Source organism: Mobula birostris, chromosome 8 (assembly GCF_030028105.1).
Source record: "Mobula birostris isolate sMobBir1 chromosome 8, sMobBir1.hap1, whole genome shotgun sequence".
In the NCBI taxonomy this organism is placed as follows: Eukaryota; Metazoa; Chordata; class Chondrichthyes; order Myliobatiformes; family Myliobatidae; genus Mobula; species Mobula birostris.
This window is the reverse complement of record NC_092377.1, coordinates 137067938-137092179: the sequence shown is the minus strand read 5'-3', so window position 1 is coordinate 137092179 and position 24242 is coordinate 137067938. Positions and strand designations below refer to the sequence as shown.

The 24242-nt window shown below is 39.8% G+C and overlaps 1 protein-coding gene across 2 annotated transcripts in view; it reads right to left on the bottom strand.

Moving 5' to 3' along the window:
• elmod3 (ELMO/CED-12 domain containing 3) overlaps nucleotides 1-23886 on the bottom strand; it is a 31468-nt gene extending 7582 nt beyond the window's left edge. The window contains exons 1-11 of one of the 2 annotated variants that reach the window (XM_072266394.1): nucleotides 23827-23886; nucleotides 17850-18591; nucleotides 14663-14731; nucleotides 12693-12770; nucleotides 12490-12559; nucleotides 11620-11685; nucleotides 10124-10147; nucleotides 9912-10000; nucleotides 4998-5121; nucleotides 4362-4484; nucleotides 3191-3321 (exon numbers count right to left, since the gene is read on the bottom strand). In XM_072266394.1, the coding sequence (XP_072122495.1) occupies nucleotides 3191-3321; nucleotides 4362-4484; nucleotides 4998-5121; nucleotides 9912-10000; nucleotides 10124-10147; nucleotides 11620-11685; nucleotides 12490-12559; nucleotides 12693-12770; nucleotides 14663-14731; nucleotides 17850-17891 (816 nt within the window). In that variant the 5' untranslated portion in view covers nucleotides 17892-18591; nucleotides 23827-23886. Of the gene's footprint in view, nucleotides 1-3190; nucleotides 3322-4361; nucleotides 4485-4997; nucleotides 5122-9911; nucleotides 10001-10123; nucleotides 10148-11619; nucleotides 11686-12489; nucleotides 12560-12692; nucleotides 12771-14662; nucleotides 14732-17849; nucleotides 18592-23356; nucleotides 23378-23826 lie in introns of those variants that run through there. The other variant, XM_072266395.1, reaches the window with a different exon arrangement.
• Nucleotides 23887-24242: the final 356 nt, after the last annotated feature.

Here is a 24242-nt window from a genome sequence, read left to right as displayed (position 1 = left end):
GAGCAAGCAATATGATCAATATAAAGATCAAAATACGTCTGAATGAAATACATTCAAAATGTTAATAATACATTTTTATTTAACTAATAGAAGTATGTCATTTTTTTTAAAAGTCCTAATGTTAAAAAAAAATTCAAGACATTCACCATCTAAAAGAAATCCCAAAATGTTTCAAATGTAGACTCATTGTAGGAGAACTCCCATTGTACTTAACTAGAATTTTGTTTTTTTTACTATAGTTTTCCAGTTCTGAGTGTGTGTACGGTTGTGGAAAGTGAAAATTCATGGTACTGGAGGTAACATATTGGCATGGACAAAATATTAGTTGGCTAATCAGAGACAGAGTAAGCATAAGTGGATTTTTGCACTGGATTTCCAGCATCCATAGAATCACTTGTGTTTATAAATGGGTTTTTATCTGGTTGGCAAATGTAATATGCAATATGCCATAGAATTGGATGCTGGGCCCTCAGCATTTTATAATTCATTTGATTTGGATGCTGGCACCAAAGATAGTGTAACATGCTGTTTCCCCTAGAGGGGCACGAGCTGGGAGAGCCTGAGGGTTACAATATGATTGCTAAGATTGCCAATGACACACAATGAGGCATGATTCAGAAAAGGCTAGTTTGCTGATATGCAAATAATTAGGAAAGCCAACAGAATATTATTGTTTAATACTAGGGAAATTGAATACAAAAGCAGGAAGGTTATGCTTCAGTTATAAAGGGCATCAGTGAGACTACATCTTAAGTACTGTGAGCAGAGGTGATCTCCTTCCTACAGGAAGAATACAGTGCATTAGCAGTTCAAAGGTGGCTTACTAGATTAGTTACCAGAAGTCAGACCATCTTTTCAGGAATGACAGGAATTCAACGGAAACATGGACTACCCGGGGAGGTATAGAACAGGTGTATATAGAGATGTTCCTACTTCAAAGAGAATCTAGAATTAAGTGGCAATTATTTTAAAACAAAGGGTTTCCCACGAGACAAAATCTTTTCCCTTAGAAGGTCATGAGTCTTTACAACTTTTCCACAAAAGGTGGTGCAAGTGGAGTGAATATTTTCAAGGCAGAGGTAGATAGATTATTGATGAGCAAAGGGTTAAAACGTCACTATGGGTAGATGAGATACAAGGTTGAGGATTAAAATCAGGTCAGCCATGATTTTACTGAATATAGTGCAGCCTTGATGAACCAGATGGTATACTCATGCTCCTACACATTACATTTGGAATTGTTTTAATTCTCTAACACTGACCACGTCCACAACAAACGTCACTCCAACTAAATATAAATACTTCAGAAGTATGGAATTCAAAACTTTTGTCACTCTCTCATTTCCTAAAGTTGCTCTATTTGTTCTGTGGCTTCAATTCCGCAGGCATTGAGCACCCTCCAGCACCTCACCATAACAATTTGTCTTTCTTCACGGATACTGAGGGGCTGGGCTCTGCGTAGCAGCCTTATGGATGCACTGCCTCAGGAGGAAACTGCGCATTGCATTGACACATTGTAAATAAATCTATTGAATTGATAGAATGATGAATGTTTATTTACCAAACATAATTTCTGTGCATATATTGTGAATAACATATTATTGAAATGAGAAACATCTCAGCCTAGCTACTAACTGCTTGTAGAACTAACTGCATAGCTCCACTGCAAACCTCAGCCTCCCCCGATGACCACAGTTACATTCCAGCAGAAATCATTCGACGGGAGCAAACATTTTGAGCAAAATGTTCCTACCCTGATCTTGAGCACTGACCATATGCAGCAGCTTTTACAATTACGCTTCTGAGATTAGCCAACTCTCCACAAGCCAGGAATGGAAATATTGGCCTGCTGGAATATCACAGGAGAGCCACACAACTCGGTAAAACTGTTTGCTAAGACTTCCAGTTCTAATACCACATTAACAAAAAAATAATGGAGGTACATTTGGCTAGTAACAGATAATTCACACAGAGTTGAAATTAAAATCAATGGTTCATTTGCTAATGTATTTGTGCATTAAGTTTAGTGTACAGATCTAGTGTACAGATACTTGCAAAACTTTATTTGAAAGTAATATAGAAGTTGTTACTTTTAAATAAAACTGCCACACCTTATCCATGAATGATAAATGGCCAGTACCAGCTAGATTATTCATCAAACTAATTAGAACACCCAGACAAAAGACCACAGATACATATCTCAGCAACCAACATCATAAAGCAAAAGTTGTGGCTGGAGGTGAACAGCCCAGATTTCTCTCAATATGTACAAGCAATAAATCACTGCGCAGCACCATTACAAAGATTAAGAACATCACAGGGCAAGAGCCCAAATCCAAGTCCCAGTTTCAGTTAATACAGTAACAGAATCTAACCCTTCTGTACTCTTCAATTTCTTTTACTTCTGACTTTTTAAACCTTGCAGACAGAGCTCTAACAAATTCCATTTATTCAGCTTGCTTCTGTATGCTGAGGCAAACTACAATTCCTTGCAGGCCTATTCAAAACAGGCCCTGCTGTAAGGTTTGTATCGTGTAGTCCAACAATATTATGTGCTTTGAGATAGAAGATATTAAGATTTTAAGCAATTTGTATTCAATTGGTGCACTTCCAGATTTTCCATTTGAATATTTTTGCATCTGATGAATATATCCACTTGGTCATTACTCAGTTACTTAAAATACCATTCCATGCTTATTTTTATGACTCATACAAAATTATATAGTACATGCAAATTCCTCAAACAGCACGGGCCTTTAAACACAATAGAGGGTCTTAAATGGAGAAGTGGGATTTGCTGAGAGCTGTCCTGGTAAACCAGAGTCCATTGATACTGGACAACAAGCCCCTTCATCCACCAAGACCTGCTCCTCTGCTACCACATTCCTACAACCAAGGTCCTTCCACCATGCTCTCCCCTAGTCTTCACTCCCAATCATCTGATCTTCCCAATGCAGTTTCCCTCCAATCCAGCATCCAAACCACTATCTTCAATCCCTACAATGCTGAGAGGGCAGAGGAAATGTTTCTGTGTGTATTTAAGTAGACAACAGCCTGTTCTGTTTTGTTTGTGTATCTTATACCAATGAGCAACTTGTGCAACTTTGACGTGCATTTCTTATGAGCACTGCAATTCTAGTTCATTGTCCACTGAGTTTTAAGCTGCTAAAATGTGTGAATGTTAACTAACTTGTGTCGGATGGTGTGACAGTTTATAAATGTCCCGAGCCAAAGGTAGAGTCTTCAAGTCCATCACCATATATAATGTGTGCATCAGGCCAAGGAACCCTGTCCCACGTAGGTCTGTCCCTGGATCTCTACCTAGTTACAGAAAAAGAAAAAAAAATCACAGACATCAACTTCTTCACCATTCTACTTTGCATGTGTAAGCATTTTCCACAATTTAGTTAGGCACAGTTTGAAATGAATCAAATTTCTAAAGAAGCAGCATGCCTACTTTCATAAGACAGCCGGTTTTACACAGGCACGCACCCAACTTCGATACAAATTCCAAGCACACTGTACGTCCACACCTAAAGCTGCTGTTTACAATACTCTCATTGTTATACTGCTCAGTTCCAGTATTGCAGTCTCTCCTATCATGTAACTTATCACACATATTACCGCCAAACAAAATGCACAGCTGCACGTCTTTGCTGAGTATAGAACAAAGCAGCAGAATTTAGGCCATTCATCGCATCGAGTCTGCTCCACCATTCGGTCACGGTTGATTTATGTTCCCTCTCAATCCCATTCCCCTGCCTTCTCCTTAGAACATTTGACATCCTTACTAATCAAGAACCTATCAACCTCCGCTTTAAGTATACCCAGTGACAGCCTCCACAGCTGTTCATGGCAATGGATTCCGTAGATTTACCACCATGTGTCTGAAAAAATTTCATCTCATCTCCGTTGTAATGGACATCCTTCTATTCTGACGTGGTGTCCTCTCGTCCTAAGATTCCTGCACTATTAGAAACATCCTCTCCATGTCCACTTGAGGCCTTTCAATATTCAATAGGTTTCCATGAAGCAGACCCCTCATTCTTCTAAACTCCAGTGAGTACAGGCTCAGAGCCATTAAACACTCCTCATACTTTAATCCTTTCTTTCTTGGGATCATTCTCAAATTTCCTAAAGACCCTCTCCAGTGCCAGGACATCCTTTCTTGAATATGGAGCCTAAAACTGCTCACGATAATCCAAATGTGGTCTGACCAACTACTACTGGAGTTTAAACGGCTATATATCCAAACCGTAGGTTAATACATAGTGATGCGATTCCTTATTAAACACCAACCCAAATCTCACGGGAAACAATGTAATTTACACCATTTAAAGCAGTTTGTTTCTTCCTTTTACCTTGAAATCCCAATTGCTCCCAGTGTGAGCCATATCGTGCACAGTCAAATTTTGCCCCTGTCAGTTTTTTGTAAATTGTCTGCAAAACCCGAATGTGAACTTTTTGATTGTTGTCCAGGGAGCCTGCATAGTAAAAATATGTCAGAACCTTGTACAGTTTAACAATGTTAATAGTCATTAAAAATACACAATGTGTATGGAATATTTAGTACTTACCACTTAAAGTTAAGTAAAATTTTCAAATCTCTGGATGGTTACATTGTGAAACAAATGATCCCATGAACAAGTCTGAGCTTCTTAATCATCCAGTTATGCAAGATACATTGAGAGCTTGATACCCACTGACACTTGCTAATCCAGCACTGGTTAGCCACAAGCTAGTTCTTGAAAGAGCCTCATAAGATATTGTATATATTGTGGGCATTCCATGTTGGCGCCAGAATGTGTGGCGACACTTGTGGGCTGCCCCAGCACATCCCAAGGTGTGTTGGTTATTAACGCAAACAACTCATTTCAGTGTATGTTTCGAGGGGTACACGTGATAAATAAATCTGAATGCTTCGTATTAACATGTTCACTGTAACAGAGGGAAAGTCCATCTTGCTTCATATGAAATATACTGCTTGCTGTACTCACACTGGCCAATTGCAAATACCAGATCCCGCTCTTCCTGCAACTCCTTGTGCAAACGTGGTGGGCCAAAGAGAAAATGGGTGATAGCAGAAAACCCTGTCCTGCGTACAGTTGGCTGGATGTTCTTCTGTAAGTTACAAATAAAATAGTCAGGTAGGTCCCCCAAACAACTTACAGATCCTGCCAGTTTGTAATACTCTACCCTTTATCCAAACTCTATGAACCCCATAAACACCTGCCATTCCAGATACCATCTCTGCTGAATCTTACTCTGAACTTGACGATAACTGAAAGTCTGAAACAAACTCCCTCAAGACTAAATGCGTTTAAATGTGTTTCACTTCTTTATTGAGTTATGTCTTGTGTTTGACTATTCTTCCTTGGAGGAGGAGGGAGACCTAAGGGCATCCATATAATAATGAAGATGACCCATGCATTCTGCAACCACCATTTCATCCTCTTTGCCTGATCAGCCTTAGTCGCTTCGTACATTCAGTCCCTTTGCAAACAGATAAAGAAATTGGTGATATTTCCAGAAATGCAAATCAGTATGAAGCTCAGTGCCTGTAATTTCCCAATTTAATACTGATTAAATGGATGTTGTGTTGAGTGAGCTTAGTTAGAGGCAAGCTCTGCTTGAATCTACATGTCCTTAGTCATAATTCTTGTTTTTAAAATCCCCCTTTCCTAACATTCTACATAATGTCTCAGTAATGAACTGCATCTGTCAGTTATCTGGGCAGATCCTGCTACAGCCTCCTGCATTCCTTCTCATAACACTAATGATCTTATTTTCATCATAAGAGTGTTATTCCTCACTTTCATATCATAGACCAATGGCCAATATTCATAAACTAAAAGGGTGGAGAAGAAAGACCCACAGACCCAATGAACTACAGTTGCAAGAAAAAAGATTGTGAACCCTTTGCAATTGCCTGGTTTTCTGCATTAATTACTTATGAAATGTGGTCTGATCTTCATCTAAGTCACAATAATAGACAAACACAACTTCCTAAACTAATAACAAACAAGCAATTGTACCTTACATGTCTATATTGAACACATTGTTTAGTCATTCACAGTCTAGGCTGGAAAAAGTATGTGAACCCTCATATTTAATAACTGGTAGAACCTCATTTGGCTGCAATAACCTCCACCAAATGTTTCCTGTAGCTGCTAGTCAGACTTGCACAATGGCAAGGAGGAATTTTGGACCATTCCTCCATATAAAACTCTTTCAGTTCATCAGTATTTCTGGGATACCTTGCATGAACAGCCCTCTTCAGGTCATGCCACAGCACCTCTGTTAGGTTAAGGTCTGGACTCTGACCTGGCTATTCCAAAACGTTAATTTTCTTCTTTTTAAACCATTCTGTTGTTGATTTACTGTTGTCTTTCGGATCATTGTCTTGTTGTATCATCCAATTTCTATTAAGCTTCAGGTGACAGACCGCTACCCTGACAGTCTCCTGTAAAATGTCTTGATCCAATTTTGAATTCATTGTTTCCTCAATGATTGCAAGCTGCCCAGGCCCCGAGGCAGCAGAGCAACCCCAAACCATGATGCTCCTTCCACCATGCTTCACAGCTGGGATGAGGTTTTGATGTTGATGTGCAGTGCCCTTTTTCCTCCAAACGCAGCGGTGTGCATTTCTGCCAAAAAGTTCAACTTTTGTCTCACCTATTCACAAAACTTTGTCCCAGAAGCATTATGGAACATCCAGATAGTCTTTTGCAAACTCGAGACATGCAGCAATTTTTTTTTGGAGAGCAGTGGATTCCTCCATGGTGTCCTTACACGAATACCATTCTTGTTCAGTGTTTTTCTTATAGTGGACACTTGAACAGAGACTTTAGCAAGTTCCAGAGATTTCTGCAGGTCTTTTGCTGTTACCCTTCAGCATTGTACATTGTGCTCTTGGTGTGATCTTTCCAGGATGCCCACTCCTAGTGAGAGTAACAACACTACTGAATTTCCTCCATTTGTAGACAATTTTTCTTCCTGTGGTCTGATTAACACTCAGGTCTTTAGAAATACTTTTGTAGTTTCTTCCAGCTACATGCATCTCTACAATTCTTGTAACTTCCTCTGAAAGTTGTTTTGCTCAAGGCATGGTGCATATAAACAGATCTTTCTTGAGAAGACCAATTTGTCAGTAACCTGACTTTGTGTGCCTTTTATTTTATAGGGCAGGGCACCTCTACAAACCGCACTCCCAATCTTATCTCATTGTCTGGAACACCTGACTCCAAATAGCTTTTGTAGAAGGCATTACCCCAAAGTTCACATACTTCTTTGAACCTAGACTGTGATTGTTTAAATGGTGTACTCAGTATTGACAAGTAGTACAATTGTTTGTGTGTTATTCATTTAGACACATTGTGTCTGTCTATTATTGTGACTTAGATAAAGATCAGACCACATTTTAAGAGTAATTAATGCAGATAACCAGGGTTCACAAACTTTTGCAAAGGGTTCAAAAACTTTTTCCTGCAATTGTATATGACCTTCTTCCATACTGCAAAGGCCTAACTTTAAAACTCAAACTGAGAAAAGACCAGCAGAATATTTTTGCTGACTTATGCATACCAAACCACTTTTCAAAGGAACATAATATTTATCATCCATAATTTTATGGCACAATTAAAAGATTTTTCAAAGATGTTTAACAAATTATCATTCAAGTCTGTACCTTCTCCTGCCAAGTCTTCTGCATTCATGATCCATATCTGGTGATATTTCTACTTTTAATCTTGAGAAAAGTTTCTTAAATTACATCTACTTTCTGTCTTACAATTAGTTTATCTGCCAGCCTGTTTCTATAATGTCTCTTCAACATGTCAACACAACTTGGCACTTCATTTGAATTCTATCCTAATTTATATATATTAATGTATCTTGAAGCCAACCTGTTTGTCTTGTGAACATTAACAAATAAAGGACAAGATAATCTAGCCGGTGTGCTTCTCTGTCAGAGTACTGTCTTTTTGCTGAGGCATTCAACTGAAGTCCTCTTTACCTCCAGGAAGAAAGATGAAACAGAACAGTACAGGCTACAAATCTGTTTCCAAAAAAAACCTCTAACATCTTCCCTATATGCCTCCAAACACCTTAAAATTTCTTTAGCCAGAGGGTGATGAATCTGTGGAAGGCATTGCCACAGACAGCTCTGTATGCCTAATCATTGGGTATATTTAAGGCAGAGGTTGATAGGTTCTTGATTAATTGGCATCAAATGTTATGGGGAGAAGGCAGGAGAATGCGATTGAGAGGAATAATAAATCAGCCATGACGGAATGGCGGAGTGGCTTGATGGGCTGAATGGCCTAATTCTACCGTTGGGTCTTATGGTTTTAAAATCAAGTCACCTCTCATCCTCCTTCACTCCAAAGAGATAAGCCCTAGTTCGTCGATCAGTAATGGGACAAGTAAAGTTGAATGAACCCATGGACTTCTCTCACCCCAATCTCTGAACTGTTCCCACAACCCATGGACTCATGTTCAAGCACTCTTCATCTCATGTTCTCAATATTTATTGTGTTTTTCAATAGGTACATTTAATCTCAGAGAAATGTATATACAATATACATCCTGAAATTCTTTTGCTTTGCAAACATCCACAAGAACAGAGGACAGCCCCAAAGAATGAATGACCAATGTTAGAACCCCAAAGCCCCCCCAGCTCCCCCTCCCATGTATAAGCAGCAGCAAAGCAATGACACCTCCCTTTCCCCCACCAGTAAAAAAAAACATTGGCACCCTGCACCAAGCATGCAGCAGGGCATCAATAAAGACACAAACTTGCAGTACCCCAAAGACTACTTGTCGCCCAGTAATTCAACATACCACAGGCTCTCTCTCTCCCTAATAAGGGAAAAAGAGGTGTCCTCATTTCACAGCAAGAGGAGAGACATAACAAAACAACTCGCCAAATTTTTCCTCTTCTGTATTTGCACAGTTTCTTGTCTGTTGGTTGTTTGTCCACCTTGTTGGGTGTGGTCTTTTACTGATTCTATTACGGTTCTTGGATTTACTGAGTATGCCCGCAAAAAAAATGAACTGCAGGGTTGTATATAGTGATGTATATGTACGTTGAAAATGCACTTACTTTGAACTTAACTTTGAACATATCCTCATAAGGCATGCTTTCTAATCGAGGCAACTCTCCTTTGCAGCATCTCTAAAGCTTCCACATCCTTCCTATGAGGCCACTGGAACTGAACACACCACTCCCAAGTGCAGGCTAACCAGAGTTTTATAGAGCTGCAATGTTACCTTGCAGCTCTTGTACTCAGTCCCCCAACTAATGAAGGCCAACACACCAGAGAACCACTGGAAAATAAGTAGATACATTCTCAAATCTCCTGGTTATTTATCCTTTCAATGAATATAATGAGCAGGTTGCATCCAGTGATGTCATGCCTCATCCAATATCATCAGCACATTATTTATCATATTGTACTTGCTATGCACTAACTGGACAGCACATTTTCTTTGGTTTTAGCAATAACTGCTGTACTTTCACAATGAATGGCCATGAAGCACATCAGGACAGGTCAATGTCTTAACATGAGTATACAAATACAACGTTGTTTATACATAGCTTGGGTTCAACAACTGGCGTTAAGACTAGAACAACCATTCTCAGTAACATTTATGACCTGCAGCAGCAAAAACCTCACAATAGATGCTTCCACGATTTCATGGATTTCCATATCCTAAAAACAGCCTTGCTCCTGTCAGTACAGAATAGCTGATAAGAGTTATGATGGCCACATCATGTAATCTATCAAAGCTTTATTATAATAAAGAAAACTCAGTATAAAAGTAAAAAGTAATTTTCTTAACTAAATGAAGCATCAAAATCAAGGAGTAAGTATTGTGCACTCAGTTTCCCTTTTCTTCTTTCCGCTTACCCTGTACTCATAGAGATCCGCCGTTTGGAAATGCTGAAGTGCTTCATTAAAGGAGATGAGCAGGGTGGATCCTGTGATATCAGTTGGACCTACAGGGCAAAGAAGAAAGGTTACATTTGCAACAAACCTACTGATGTTTCACACAAAACCAAAATCAAGTTAGCCTTAATACTGAATAAAAACAGCATGAATCTATGCAGGGAAATTCTTACCTTCCCGATCCTCCAATGGTAATTCTGAAATTAAAATAAAAATTACTCAGCCAGTAAAAGTGTACTGTTGCATGCATACTGCAAAGGTTCAATCATTCCCGAGTTGGGTGTATTTTTCCCTGCATTCTACTGATGTGTGCAATACGAACTTTCTATGGTAAGAGTTTTTAAAACAGGGAATTGAAATATTCACTCCACCAACATTTATTTGACTCAGCACCATTGAGCTCATCGAGAAGGAGCAATGCCACAAGAAAGCAGCATCCATCATCAAGGACCCCCACCATCCAGACCATGTTCTTCTTGTTGCTGCCATCGGGAAGCAGATACAGGAGCCTTAGGTCACATAGGTGTAGGAACAATTATTACCCTTCAACCATCAGGCTCATGAACCAGTGTGGATAACGTCATTCACCCCAACACTGAACTGATTCCACAACCTATGGACTCACTTTCAAGGAATCTACAACCCATGTTCTCAGTATTATTTATTCACTTTTTTTTTTTATAATGTATTTGCACAATTTGTCTTCCTTAGCATATTGGTTGTTTGTCAGTCTGTGTGTGTAGTATTTCATTGGTTACACTATATTTCTTTGTCCTACTGTGAAAGGCTGCAAGAAAATAAATTTCAGGGTAATATATGGTTTGATAATAAAATTACTTTGAACTTGGAACTGCATTTGCAAATGCAAAAAATTAGCCCATGAAAATAAGATTGGATAATTCTTAAAGGTGAAATCAGTCCACTGTGATGAAGAAACTTTACTAACCCAGCAACCTTGTGTGAATGTGGTGTCTGTAGAAAAACTAAATCAGGTAAATGGTCATTAATGCAAAAAAACTACATATTTTGTTAATAAGTTAGGTTTCCAATCAACGAAAGATGTGATCTCTGCCAAGAGTTTCCTGTTGACTTTATTTTTTTTTCTACAGCAAACTCCGCTGAGCAAAAAGCTTCCCACTTACAGGACGACTGGAAATGAACAGGATTTATGACTGCATCATTTCTATAATCGTGGAGCTGTGCCGACATGCACAGTGCTGCTGGCAATGCCTCCACCACTCCCAAGTGTTTATAATACTCTCAGGTAATAAACTCTCAGGTTTATAATAGAAACAAGTTTGAGATTTTTTCATTTTACAGGGATTTTGACTGAATTTGAACATTTTTGTTCAATTCAAGTTATGAGGTCAAGGTTCCCTTGCTTATTTTCTCTTTTGCATCGGAGCTGGTAGAAGACATATAACGAACTTCTATCACATCTGTCATTTAGTAAGTTCTGAGCTTGCAAATATGAACTGCTTTAAAAATCGTTTAAAGATTTTTAAATAAATCAATTTATTGTGAGCTGTGGGATTAAAACAGAACTGTTACTTTTCCTTTGAGTACACATTTAAAGAGATTAAGTTCTAACCCTTGTAAACTGCAGTGATGCAGACTAGCTTCCATTGTAATGGAAGGCAGGTGCAACCTGAAGAAAGTGGTATCTCACCTCTTTGTGCTGTTTCCAAAGCTTCCCACTCTGCCTCTGCCTGCAGCACTTCCAACGTCACTTCCGCTAGATAAAAACAGCAAGAATCAAAGTTAGGAAGACACAAGTGACTGCAGATGCTGGAATGTGGAGCAACAATGTGCTGGAAGAACTCAGTTGGTCAAGCAACCTCAGTGGAAGGGACAGAATTTTCAACATTCTAGGTCAGAACACTGCATCAGGGCACAGTGAGTGTAAACACTTCCCTTTCACTGGTTAAAACCATCCCTTTGGAGTACACAAGAGCCATTTCTTCCCACTTCAGGATTCACAGGTAATCAAAGCACTTTTTTAGTCATCTCCCCTACACAACTTCAAACACATTGCCTGAACCAACTTGTATCAGTACACTTACAACTATAATCTCTGCATTATTCAATTCTTTCATGTTTATAAAATATCAATAATACACAAGATTACAGGACAATGATGGACCGTAAAACCCAACCAGCCTGAGTCAAAGAACTTCAATGGCTTGTGCATCACTAGATACTCCCCACCCAGGTAATATTCTAGAGGACCAACAAACCATCTGAAAAATACAGGTGAACTAGAGAAGATCTAGAGAACTTTTCTGACTCCTTCAGCACTACTCCCATGTGTAATACATTAATTTACATTAAACGATATAACTCACCCATCTCTCTCAATTCACTACCTACACGCCAACTAATTTGCTTCCACTCAGCAAGGACAAAATATCTTTCCCTAGCTTATGCTGAAAGAGCATAACTGAGGTTGGCGCCTTAGGGAAGCAAAATTTCTGATGAAAGTTATCTTCACAAAAACCAACTTTCATCGCCCATATTAGACTTTAGACAAAAGACTTGCCTTCACGTTTCTGCTCATCGCCACCTGCTGTAAGAGACTGTAGAAGGCCATTGTGTTTCAATGTAGAAATCTGGAAAGAGACCAACAATAATTATAAAGCAAATATCTCATAAGTCTCCAATCACTAAAATGGATAGTGGACAGCTATCGCATGGATTCAGTTTCAATCTGGCTGTTAAGTCTGGGAAACTCTTTCTACTCACAGGTATAGATTTCAGCACTGTTTTCCCGTTGCAGGCGTCGTCAGTCACCTGTGGACGTAGGCACAAACCCAGCAAACCCTGAAATGCACATAAGAAAAAACGTCATGCACTTGCAGATGGAAAGCATAAAGGAACTAAGGATGTTCTTGAAGTGAAGTGTGAATTACCAAAATACTAACTGCCTTTCTTTTGTAAACGCAAATGAGAAAGGTCTGCACTTTGTCAGGATCAGACCTTACACAAAGTTGGAGCTGCTGGCTAGTGCCTCTTAGTCCTGATGAATTACATCTCAAGATCTAACTAAGTGAAAGAAAAGTGAAAACAGATTTTCATCAAGATCAAACAGCACAACTCTCACCTTCCATCTATAGCTCAATGCTGACTGGTTTCTTGTTGAGCTGATTGACAGCCCAGCTAAGGGATAGTTGACACATTTTCATAATTACGGATTGTGTTTATTGAAACCAGAACTCTTTAAATTTGAGACTATGTAATGGAGGTGGCTGAGTAATACAGATGTGTCATAAGGGATACAAAAGTGGATAAATGCGTCAGTAATTTAGAAGCCATAAGAAAAATGCTGAAAACATTGTCATATCTTTCATAAAATGTACAATTCAGTATTAGGCCATTCAGCCAAAATGATCTGTTACTTTGTAAACACTATATATGAACATCCTTTCCTTTATTTAACCCAATCAGTTTAAAAATCTTCTATTACTTTCTCCCTCAGTTATTTGTGTATGTGCGCTTTTACATTTTCTCAACTGGTTTAAGGGAATCATACCGATTTATTTGTTGCATTTATGATCTCTAATTTGAATACTTTAGTAAATGGAACTAATCTGTCTAAGCGCATCAAACATGCTCACAATTTTAAACACCTCTTTCAGCTCACCCTCCTTACTTCTCTAAACCCAACAGTCAAGATGGCGCTGACTTAGTTGTATTTTTAGGCTCATAGGGAAAGTTTTGGGGGCAGAGAGGGAAATTAAGGGTCAGGTTAGGGTTTAGGGGCAGGGATGTAGGGTAGCAGCCTATGCCTCTGCTCTGCGGTCTATCCAGCGGCGAGGATGGGAAACAAAGGCTATTCATGGTCAGATGTTGGGCTGGCAGATCAGTGAAGACAAGGGCTTTTGCCCCCCGCCCAGGGCAGCAAGTCACCGGCAGGTTCCAGGATTGGAGTCCCATACAAGCAGGAGGCACGAAGGCCGGCGAACCCTCTGGTACACAAGCTGGGGAGAACAGAGTTCAAGGCCTGGAGCTAGGGTTCTAATTTGTCGCCACTGGCATGTCCTGGAGTCGATACCAAGGATTAGCGCCCCAAAGGTCTATCGTAAGTCTGAAAGTCGCACCCCAATGGCTGGAGCCCCGAGCCCACCCACCAGGGAAGTTGAAGTCCCAAAGTCTGCAAGTCTGAATCCACTGGAGACTGAATGTGGCCAGTTCTGGGGGTTAGAGGACTGAGTATATGCCGGGATGAACGGGGCTAGTTTTGTTGTTGTGTTCTGTGCTGTTCTGCCTGGCAATGGTGGGCAGGCTATGTTGACACCAGAATGTGTGGCAACACTTGCAAGCTGTCCCCAGAACATCCTTGGGTGTGTTCATTGTTAATGCAAATGGCACATTTCACTGTACGTTTTGATGTACGTGTAATAAATCTGAATCTGAATCCTACTGAGCTCCTGATATTAATGATGCACATTTCCCCATGCCTGAATATCATTTTTATATTTTAGTCCCACCCTGGTGTTAAGCTTAACACTTAACTTCCAAACCTGAAGATCTTTCGGCTATTGTAAATTGAGTTCCTCCGTTTCTGTGGCAAGTGAATACTAAGCCAATAACCACAAAATCCTATTTACCTTCTGTTGCTTACTCTCTTGATTCCTACTTCCAATCTCAACTGGACCTTGGACAATCCTCTCCCCACTCTCAGTAACATCATTAAGAGTAAAAAAAAAACGTACATTTTTGTAACCATGCTGTTCTTGAAGTGCGCCTGGGGCACAATTCCCAATGCCAGGAAAATTCAACACCTGCAGAGAACAAGTTATACAGTCATTTGCACTTGTATAAGCGGGTGGGTGACTAATACCTCCCCTTGCCAAGCTCATTTAACTAAATTATATTCAGATTGCACAATGCAGCAAAAAACAGCAAATAGGTGGAAAGGCTCATGCTGAAATCATATGATCATGCTACTCAAAAACACCCCTAAAGGGCAGAAACCCGTGAGGCTCAATGCTTAGACTGAAATGGCTCTCATTTGAAATACTGATCTCACTACAGCAGAGTACAAGCAGTGCAAGGTAGTGAAACTATGGATGATATCAGATACTTTGACACTTGAGAGATTACAAGTAACAGCATGTGACAGGGTTTACAGTATGAAACACTGTTAAAAGAACAAGATATAGTTAATGGAATGTAACTTGGCAGGAGAATATCATATTACATAAATAAGGGTCAGAACAACCCAGGGAATCTATGGTGCAATGAAGAAATAATAAACTTTAACTGTGCAGCATACAATGAGAATATAGGAGCAGTACAGAATATTGCAATAAAAACTGAAAATGCAAGAAAAACTCAGGCCAGACAGCATCTATAGCAAGAGAAATAGTTGATGCTTCTGGCCTGACACCCTTCATCAGATCTGAGAAGCAGAGAAAACAAGTTTGTCTAGGTAGCAGAGAAAGTGGAGGAGGGCAAATGGTTGAGAAGACCATAAGAGCTTGAGACATAGGAGTGGAATTAGGCCATTCAGCCCATCAAGTCTGCTCCACCATTCCTTCACAGATTTATTATCCCTCTCAACCTCATTCTTCTGCCTTCCCTGTAACCTTTGACATCCTGACCAATCACGAACCTATCAACCTCCACTTTAAATATACTCAATGGCTTGTCCTCCACAGCAGCCTGTGTCAATGAATTCCACAGATTCACTACCCTATGGCTAAAGAAATTCCTCTTCATTTCTGTTCTAAATGGACGTCCCTCTATTCTGAGACTATGCCCTCTGGTCCTAGAATCCCCCACTCTAGGAAACACCCTATTCAGTCTTTTCAATATTTGATAGGTTTCAAGAAGATCTCTCCCTCATTCTTATAAACACTAGGGAGTACTGGCCCAGAGCCATCAAACGCTCCTCATCTGGTAATCCTTTCATTCCCTGAATCATTCTTCTGAACCTTCTCTGGACCCTCTCCAATGACAGCACATCTTTTCTTTGATAAAGGGCCCAAAATTACTCCAAGTGCAATCTGACCAATGCCTTATAAAGCCTCAGAATTACATCTTTGCTTTTATATTCTAGTCCTCGTGAAATGAATGCTAACATTGCATTTGTCTTCCTCACCACTGACTCAACCTTCAAGGAATCCTGCACGAGGATTCCCAAGTCCTTTTGCACCTCTGATTTTTGAACTCCCCCCCCCCACCCCACTACCACCACCACCGTTTAGATAGTCGACACCTTTATTCCTGCTACCAAAGTGAATGCCCGTACACTTCCCAACACAGCGGTCCATCTGCCACTCCTTTGGGAGAATGGGCAATCTGTCTCAGTCCCTCTGCAGACTCCCAGCTTTCTCAACACTACCTGCTCCTCCACCTAACTTCATATTAGCCATCAATTCCATTATCCATACAACATTAAAAGAAGCGATCTCAACACCAGCTCCTGCGGAACACCACCGGTCACCAGCAGCCAACCCAAAGGGCTTCCTTTATTTGCACTCTTTGCCCCTGCTTTAAGAAAAGGACATTACAATGAGGTAAGATACTGTAACATCACATATACAGAGAAAGCACAGGATTTAGAACCAGTGCGGGAGGTAGTAACAGAAAATGAATTTGTATTTAGAATCAGATTCATGCAGCACAGAGAAACTTTTTGGCCCATCCTGTCTATACTGCTCATCAAGTACACATCCATACTAATCCCAATTTACAAGACTCAGCCCTAGCGTTCCATGCCAATAAGATTTCAAAGATTACAAAACACTTTAGAAAATGAAAGACTTTTGAAATATAATCAATATTGTACTGTAGGAAAATACAGCAGTAAGGGCCCACACAGAAATGAAATAGCTTGGAGCCTACAGATAATGGGTAACGAGATCACAAAGTTCCACATTATCCATTGAAATTGGGATACTTCAGCTTGATTTAAAGAGGAAAGCAAAGTTTTTGTTCTGTGTAGTCATCTGAAAGATGGTGGAGACTTCAATCCATAACTTTCTGACCTTTAGGCAAGTGTGTACTACTGATGCAAGTTGCCATACAAGACCACAAGATACAGGAGCAGAATTAGGCCATTTAGCCTATCGAGTCTGCTCCACCATTTCATCATGGCTGATCCATTTTTCCTCTCAGCCCCAATCACCTGCCTTCGCCTCCTCCCCCACCCCCATCTCCACCATATCCTTTCATGCCCTGACTAATAATCTATCCACCTTTACCTTAAATATACATAAAGATTTGGCCTTCCACAGCTACCTGTGGCAACAAATTCCACAAATTCACTGCTCTCTGACTACAGAAATTCTTTCTCATCTCTGTTCGAAAATGAGTCTCTGTATTCAGAGGCTGTCCCCTCTGATCTTAAGACTCTCCCACCATAGGAAACATCCTCTCCACATCCACTCTATCAAGGCCTTTCACCTTTTGATAGGTTTCAATGAGGTCGCCCTTCATTCTTCTGAATTCTAGCGAATACAGGCCCAGAGCCATCAGATGCTTTTCATATATCAAGCCATTCAATCCTGAAGTCATATCAGCAAGTTGCATCAGGAACCATAACAATGTGAACTATACCAACAATCTGGATACATTAATGTGTGCACCTGATAATGCATGCTTTACCCAATAGTGTGAATATGCTCACACTCAGAAATACATACAGGAGAATACAGGATTTACTGGTGTTCACAGTGCATACACTACCACTGTGAGATCTACAAACAACGGGATACTACACCAGTATCTCACACAGTAGCATTGTAGGCTAACGTAACCTTGTCTCACTTTACTTCTTGATCAGCATTAATTATTAAGAAGATATTTTTACCATGAGTATTCTGTAATTATTCACACAGCTGGATCCAAGTCAGGTACTGTGTCTGTCCAATTCCCTCCCTTTGATTCACATACCTTCTCCTTCGTCTCAGTTCTACAAAGCTGGTCCCCGTCCATTGTTTTTTGCAGGTTCCTATGGCAATGGGTGTTGCTTCTGCTCAGGGATGCCGAAGAGGTTTTCAAACCATATGCTCCCTATGCACAGGCTGAAAATAGGAATCTCTTAACTCTTCTCAACAAAGTGCCTTGGATTCAGGGTAGCAGTTTACCAGCACAGAACAAAACCAGAACTCTTCAACAGCTGATATCTGGATTTGTGTAGAAATTAACCTACACATCTTTATAGCCAAATGATCTCAAGTCTCTCACAAGAAAGAAGTCTGATCCTTTTATATAATGTCTTCTGCATTAATTCCTGTCGCCTTGTTCAGTGGTTGTACAGTTAAGGAAGGTGCAGCTGGAGTTCCTGTTGTATGTGCAGTAACGATAAGCACTAGCCAACTCATATACAGCACAGGAAGCTGACAATGAATTTATTACAAAATGCAGCCATTTAATTTGATGTGTGCTGCACAAAGGGAAATATGTGTTGCTTTTTTAGTGAGGAAACACTATCCTTTGTATGCCACTCTCAAACCACAAAATCTGGTATAAACATTTGTTCAATGATGTTCAGAGCCTTGCAGTCGGGGTCTTAGTTGTTGTTATAGTGGTCCCTTGGGTTTTTGTGCTGAATGATTGAAGAACTCCTTCGATTTTCTAGCAACTTTTCATCCTTTCAAAGATCTAGTTTAAATTTGATTGACGCAGAATCTCTCTGAAGAAAATGACATAAAAACAGTAAAAGTAAACTAAAAGCCAAGCATTTGTATTCATTCCTGCTTAGGATTTACCCACAGACTTACATATATTCCTTATCTATAGTTCCTGCCTATTCCAATGCACCTTGGTGTAGAGAAGCACTATATTTGAAAGTTCAGTTGTAATATACACTGGGGGTGGGGTTGGTCTCGAGTTAGAAAGTGCACTGTATATGAGAAAGATTTGGGCGTCTTGGTAGACTCATCATTATCAGCATCTACCCACATAAGTGATAATAGGAAGGCTAATAGAAAGTCGGGCTATGTAATGCACTTAGTGGAGTTCACGTCTAGAGATATTCTCCTCAAGCTATATAATGCGCTTGTGACACCACACCTTGGATACTGTGTACAATTCTGGTCTCCATATTGTGTGAGGGATATGAAGGCACTGGAGCGAGTTCAGAGAAGGGTGACTAGGCTCGTTCTAGATCTGTAGGGTATGAGCTATGAAGGAAGATTGAAAGAATTAAGTCTTTTAGTCTAAGTAAATGTAGAGTGAAAGGAGAATGATAGAAGTGTTCAAAATCATTACGGATATAAGTAAAGTGGATGCCAGCATCAAGGAGACGGGGCCATAGGTGGAGACTGGTTAAGGGGAGATTTCAGACCAACACCAGGAAGTGTTTCCTTACACAGCGAGTTTTGGACTCATGGAACAAACTACCTAGTCGTGTAGTTGAGAATAGTACCTTAGAGACTTTCAAATTGAACTCGATAGTTATTTCAACACACCATGTGAGTAGGAATTTGGCAAGCTTTGTTGAGCCGAATGGCCTGTTCTTGTCAAAAACTTTCTAATATTCCAAGGTAAATTTGTTATCAAAGTACACTGAGATTCTTTTTCTTGCAGGCATTCACAGTAGAACCAAGAAATACAATAGAATCAATGAAAAACTACACACAAAGACTGACAAGCAACCAAATCAATCAAAAAATGAAGAAAAACTGTGCAAATACAAAAATAATAATAAATAAACGAGTAAATAAATAATACTGAGAACATGAGTTGTATAGTCCTTGAAAGTGATCTGGTAGGTTGTGTTCAGTGATCAATATTTCAGCACTTCATCCAAAAAGAATATTTTACGAGTGACTACAAATAGTAAGTGTTAGCAGGATACAGAGAGAATCACTTGTGGGAGGATAACACTTGTTTTCCTCACACAATACCTGCACAAGCAATCTTCCTAATAAGAGTTACTGGACAGGGATCAGACACAGAAACCACAGCTTAGGAGTCTGGCTACCTCCTGAATGGCAAAGGTCTCAGGAATTGTTTCAGTGACTGCAGTACGGAGTGTAATAATCACATGACCAGAAATGATCACTTTGTAACTTCTGAGTTAGGTCTCAAAGGTAGGACTATGTATATGCCAAGTGAAACGTCACTGGTAAGAATATGATTTGTCATATTTTTAACAGCTTTGGTTGTGAGGAAACTAAATCACGGAAAGAAGGAGCGAATCTTTATTAGTACTACCTGACATTTCTGATATATATTCAAAATTAAAACGTGTTGAAAACATACCACAGGTTTCATCATTACCCGAAAGAGAAAACAAACGAATGTCTATTTCTCAGACTATGAGAAATCCTTCCAATGTTGTCAAATCCATATTTTGTTCTTATTTCAGACTTGAATCAAGCAGCATTCAAAACCCATTTATTCTCTAATAACCAGGTTCTGTCCACAGTCAGATTAGGCCTTATATAGTCACACTCCAACTCATGAAGCAAGCAGACATTGGCTTCACACAATGAATTCCATGAGGATTTCATTAAAATTTCACCTTAACATGACTAATTGTTATGGAGGAAATAAAACCTCTGTTTGTTTCTTCTGAACTAAAGCTCATCAATAAAACAAGATCTACTCTTCACTTGCACTGTCTGATTCACCTACAGAAACCAAGATGTCCAGTCTTTTGAGTGAATTCCATCTTTTTAAAATCTAGACCATAAAAGTGGAGATCTTCAACTACCTGAAACATCACATGTCCCCAAACCAGCCACAGGACAACACTAAAGTCAGATCTCAGTACAATCTCTCAACTGACATACACACTACAACTGATGACAAAATCATAAAAGCACAGAAACAAACTTTCCAGCCCACATTGTCTATGCTGACCATGATGCCCATATATGCCAACCTATTTATCTGCATTAGATCCATGTCCCTCTAGGATTTTTCTATCCAAGTATGCCTCTTAAAGATTGTAATTGAATCTGTCCCCTCCTCCACCTCAGCAGATTGTTCCAGGTATTCACCACAATTACCTCCTTTAAATTTTGTGCCTGTCACCTTAAATCTGTGCCCTCTAGTTCTAGACCGAACCTATATATTATGGAGGCCAATGTCCAGTTATTTGTACAGGGACAGCACAGTGACCTAGCAGGTGGAGCCAATTTCTCACAGCTCTTGCAGTCCAAGTACAACCTTTGTGGAGTTTGTGCACTCTCCTTGTGCTCTCATGGGTTTTCTCCAAGTGTTCTGGTGAGCTAATTGGCTACTGTAAGTTACCCATTGTCCATGTGGGAAGAAGGAAATTGGTGAAGAGGACAGTTGATGGTTAAATGGGAGAGAATATGATACAGGGAGATGTGGACGAGTGGACGGGATTACACTGAGAGCTAGCACAGATTTAACAGGCTAAATGACCTTCTGATTTCAGAAATCAGAAAACTTGGTAGCTCAAGTTGAAATGTAAAGCATAATGTTTGACAACCATTAGATAAAGAAGCAGCAGCTGAAACCATAGATATTTCATTAAAATGATGACATTTTTAGCTAATAATGTCCCAAAGTCATAATATTTAGAATAAAATTATAAAATACAGAATCTGCAGTATTTTACTTTTACATAAAATAATACAAGTTATCAGCTCAATGACCAAGAAATGAAATAATGAATAGTGATAAAATTATTGGTTAATTTTATTTTATTTAGAGATACAGTGCAGAACCTGCCCTTCCAGCCCAACAAGTGGCACTGCCCAGCCACCAACTATTTAACCCTATCCTAATCACAGGACAATTTACAACGACCTTTTAACCTAATAACCGGTACATCTTTGGAATATATCTAATGGTGAAACATTACTCCTTATTTGGAGTCAATGCGCACCCCAACACAGACATGCTTGAAATACAGGTTGGTATTACACTTGCTCCAGATGGAGAGTTTCAGATCTGACCCCAGTAATAGAGTGGCAAGAGGTAAAGACAGGGTGTCAAAGCTAGTGGATCCATGGTTGTAACTGGAGGCTGAGGAAATATTTGCAAATCTCACTTGGAGGACATTGTGAGACTAATTAAAGCAAGGTATCACAAAAGAGGGGGTTCACCTTGCCAAAGCAAAAAAATAAACCATTGTAAGAACTCAGAAGGCCAAGCTGCATCTGTAGACACAAAGGGATGGTTGACATTTCAGGTTGAGACTCTTTGCCTCCACAATATTGTGCCTGACCTGATGAGTTCTTCTTGCAGTTTAATTTTTGGTCCAGATTCCAATATCTGCAGTCTCTTATGTCTTCCTCCTCTCATCTTTCCATAAGAAGCATGAACAATATCAATTGGCCAATTCCAAAAAAAATACTAATTTTATTTCACAATTTTTGTCCTGGATTATTTTGATTCTATGATTTTCACAATTAGGTAAATATTTATCTTGCAGCATGGCATTACATTAACCCTGTCTGCAGTGTCATTGCTTCCATTGCATGGTGCTTCATTTACCGTCAATATTGCTCCTTCAGGATCATTGTTGACTTTGCCATTCTGTTAGCATTAATAATTCTCCATTTGCTATTAGATCCAGTCACGATCATCATAATACTACCATGTTACTCATTCTTTTGCCCTCTATGTCCAGAGGATACACCTATAAATACAGAGCATCTGACAAAAAAAAATCACAGAACTATGCCATGGACGGTCCCAGGTCTGACTGCCTGTAAGCAAATAAATCTCAAGGTTGTATAACTTATACATTGTTTGATGGTAAATGCACTTTGAAACTTCGAAAGGAGGAGGGCTGGACATGGGGCTAGCAACCTCATCACATAAAAAAACACCAATGCTACAGAAATGCCAACAGAAGCTCCAAAGAACTCATACCTGGGAGAGAAGGTGTCTCGAAGATGGGCTACACCTGGGAACAATTTGAAAGACTAGCCCAGGGCAAAGGGCTCTGGTGAACGATGGTCCAGCAGGGGGTGGTGGGCTAAGAAGATGACGACAAATCACAGGGCAAAGACAAGTGGGGAGACAGGCTTGAATGCCTGAATAAGCAATACTTAACAAAATCGAAAGCCCTTGCCTATTGGAATCAAATGCTTTGATTTCTTCATGGTGCTTTCGAAAGGTTTAACCTTTTACATCAACAACAAAAGGTCAGATAAAAGCAGATCTGAGAAAATGGCGAGATACTTTCTTCTATCCCTGGGCCCACAACAGAGGTCAAGAGGCTAACCCAGATACTGTCAAAGGATTTGGGTAGATGAAAAGACAATAAGACCAGGCTAAATTGAAGCATACATTAACATATATCCATATCTTCATTTAAGACAGCACTAACATCTCCAAGGAGATTCAATTCACTTGATCTCACCTACCAAAAACCAAATTAAGACCATTTCTTTTTGAGGTATTTCTAACCTGGTTCATCCCATCGCCAATGGAACCAGTTTAGCAAGCCCCTCATTTTTCTAGAGTACCTATTGGGAAAGACTGAACTCTTTGTTGTGACATGGGTTTCCCGAAAAATGGCCACTCTCCAGTTCTGCGTGCTCCCGTCTTCCCTTAAGGATTGGAAGTGCCTGCAGGAGAGGGGTTCGAGCAGGAAGAGGTGGAAAATGAATTGGTAAAGCTTCGCCTGCAATGTAAGAGTAACACATTGACCCAGATTCAACATGGAGCTATGAAAATGGCAATACCCAAAACGGTGAAATTAAACACAAGCAACTCAGCAGCAATTAACCCCTCGGTGAATTATACATTAAATTATATTTTTATGAATAATCTCAATACAATTCAGATTAACCCTAGCATTTCCAGATTTGATTCGCGTCATGATAATCTTTGTTTTGAGCCCTTGATACTTCACCACACCTTATAAAACGCGGACAGTAACATGTTTAATACTATACGTTTTGCTGTTAAATTATTTTTACAATGTTTTCTTTACCTCCACTCACTCTCCCGCTCCAATCTCAGCCGCTATTTAACAGCCGTCCGCCGAATACGCATGCGCCGTGCGCCTGTTGCCGCCGGGAATTGTAGTCCTTTTCCTGGCATCTGACAGTCAGCTGGTTCGAGAATGAATACATTTCCCAGGATGCAGCACGGAGCAGTAACCGCGTCTCCACGGAGTCTCACCCCGCAACAGCGCTCAGTGACTTCTACAGGAAGCCGCAGGAGACAAGAAGAACGACAACGCGAAACTCAAAAAAACATAGTATATTTAAAGTACAGTATCGTGGTCATTGCTGTAAACAGATATAATTCACTTTATCCTTCAAAATTAGTAGACGTACATTTCCATAATTGATCTCATATACATTGAAATGTAAAGTAAACATGGCGCATTCTATATAACTATTC